This window comes from Penaeus monodon, chromosome 33, assembly GCF_015228065.2.
Source record: "Penaeus monodon isolate SGIC_2016 chromosome 33, NSTDA_Pmon_1, whole genome shotgun sequence".
NCBI lineage: Eukaryota > Metazoa > Arthropoda > Malacostraca > Decapoda > Penaeidae > Penaeus > Penaeus monodon.
The window spans coordinates 35,747,365-35,747,754 of record NC_051418.1 but is presented as its reverse complement, the minus strand read 5'-3'; the positions used below and the strand labels follow the sequence as shown (position 1 = coordinate 35,747,754).

Here is a 390-nt window from a genome sequence, read left to right as displayed (position 1 = left end):
ATCATTACTATAACTCTCATACCCAACAAGAAGTTTAATGGAACATACATACCCAAGTAATGTGGGTAACATGGGGAACCTCACGTGCTAGGTCACAGAGACCAACCAGAAACATGTTATTACAGTACAATACCACCAATGCTGCTGACTTTTAAAATATATCAACAGTGCCTGATCATATGAGCATGACCAATTCCAAATTCTCTCTCCTTTTTGAAGTGCCTGTGAGGGAGTTGACTTGCTGACTATCTCAGGCAAGGGAATGCAAAGCAGCAGCTCCTCCTCAAATCATGGGAATGTTATCAGAGGTCCCTCAACAGTGGTGCCCCTAACTGAACTCTCGCCAGAGGAAAAGCGAATGCTGGATGCGTACCACCACTCAGTATCAGA

The 390-nt window shown here is 44.1% G+C and overlaps 1 protein-coding gene across 1 annotated transcript in view; it reads left to right on the top strand.

Moving 5' to 3' along the window:
• Positions 1-390, top strand: part of LOC119594353 (3'-5' RNA helicase YTHDC2-like) — a gene marked incomplete at its 3' end in the record, with an annotated part of 122,633 nt that overhangs the window by 55,826 nt on the left and 66,417 nt on the right. Inside the window, 1 exon segment of the mRNA XM_037943411.1 lies at positions 220-382. Within this exon segment, the coding sequence (XP_037799339.1) occupies positions 220-382 (163 nt within the window).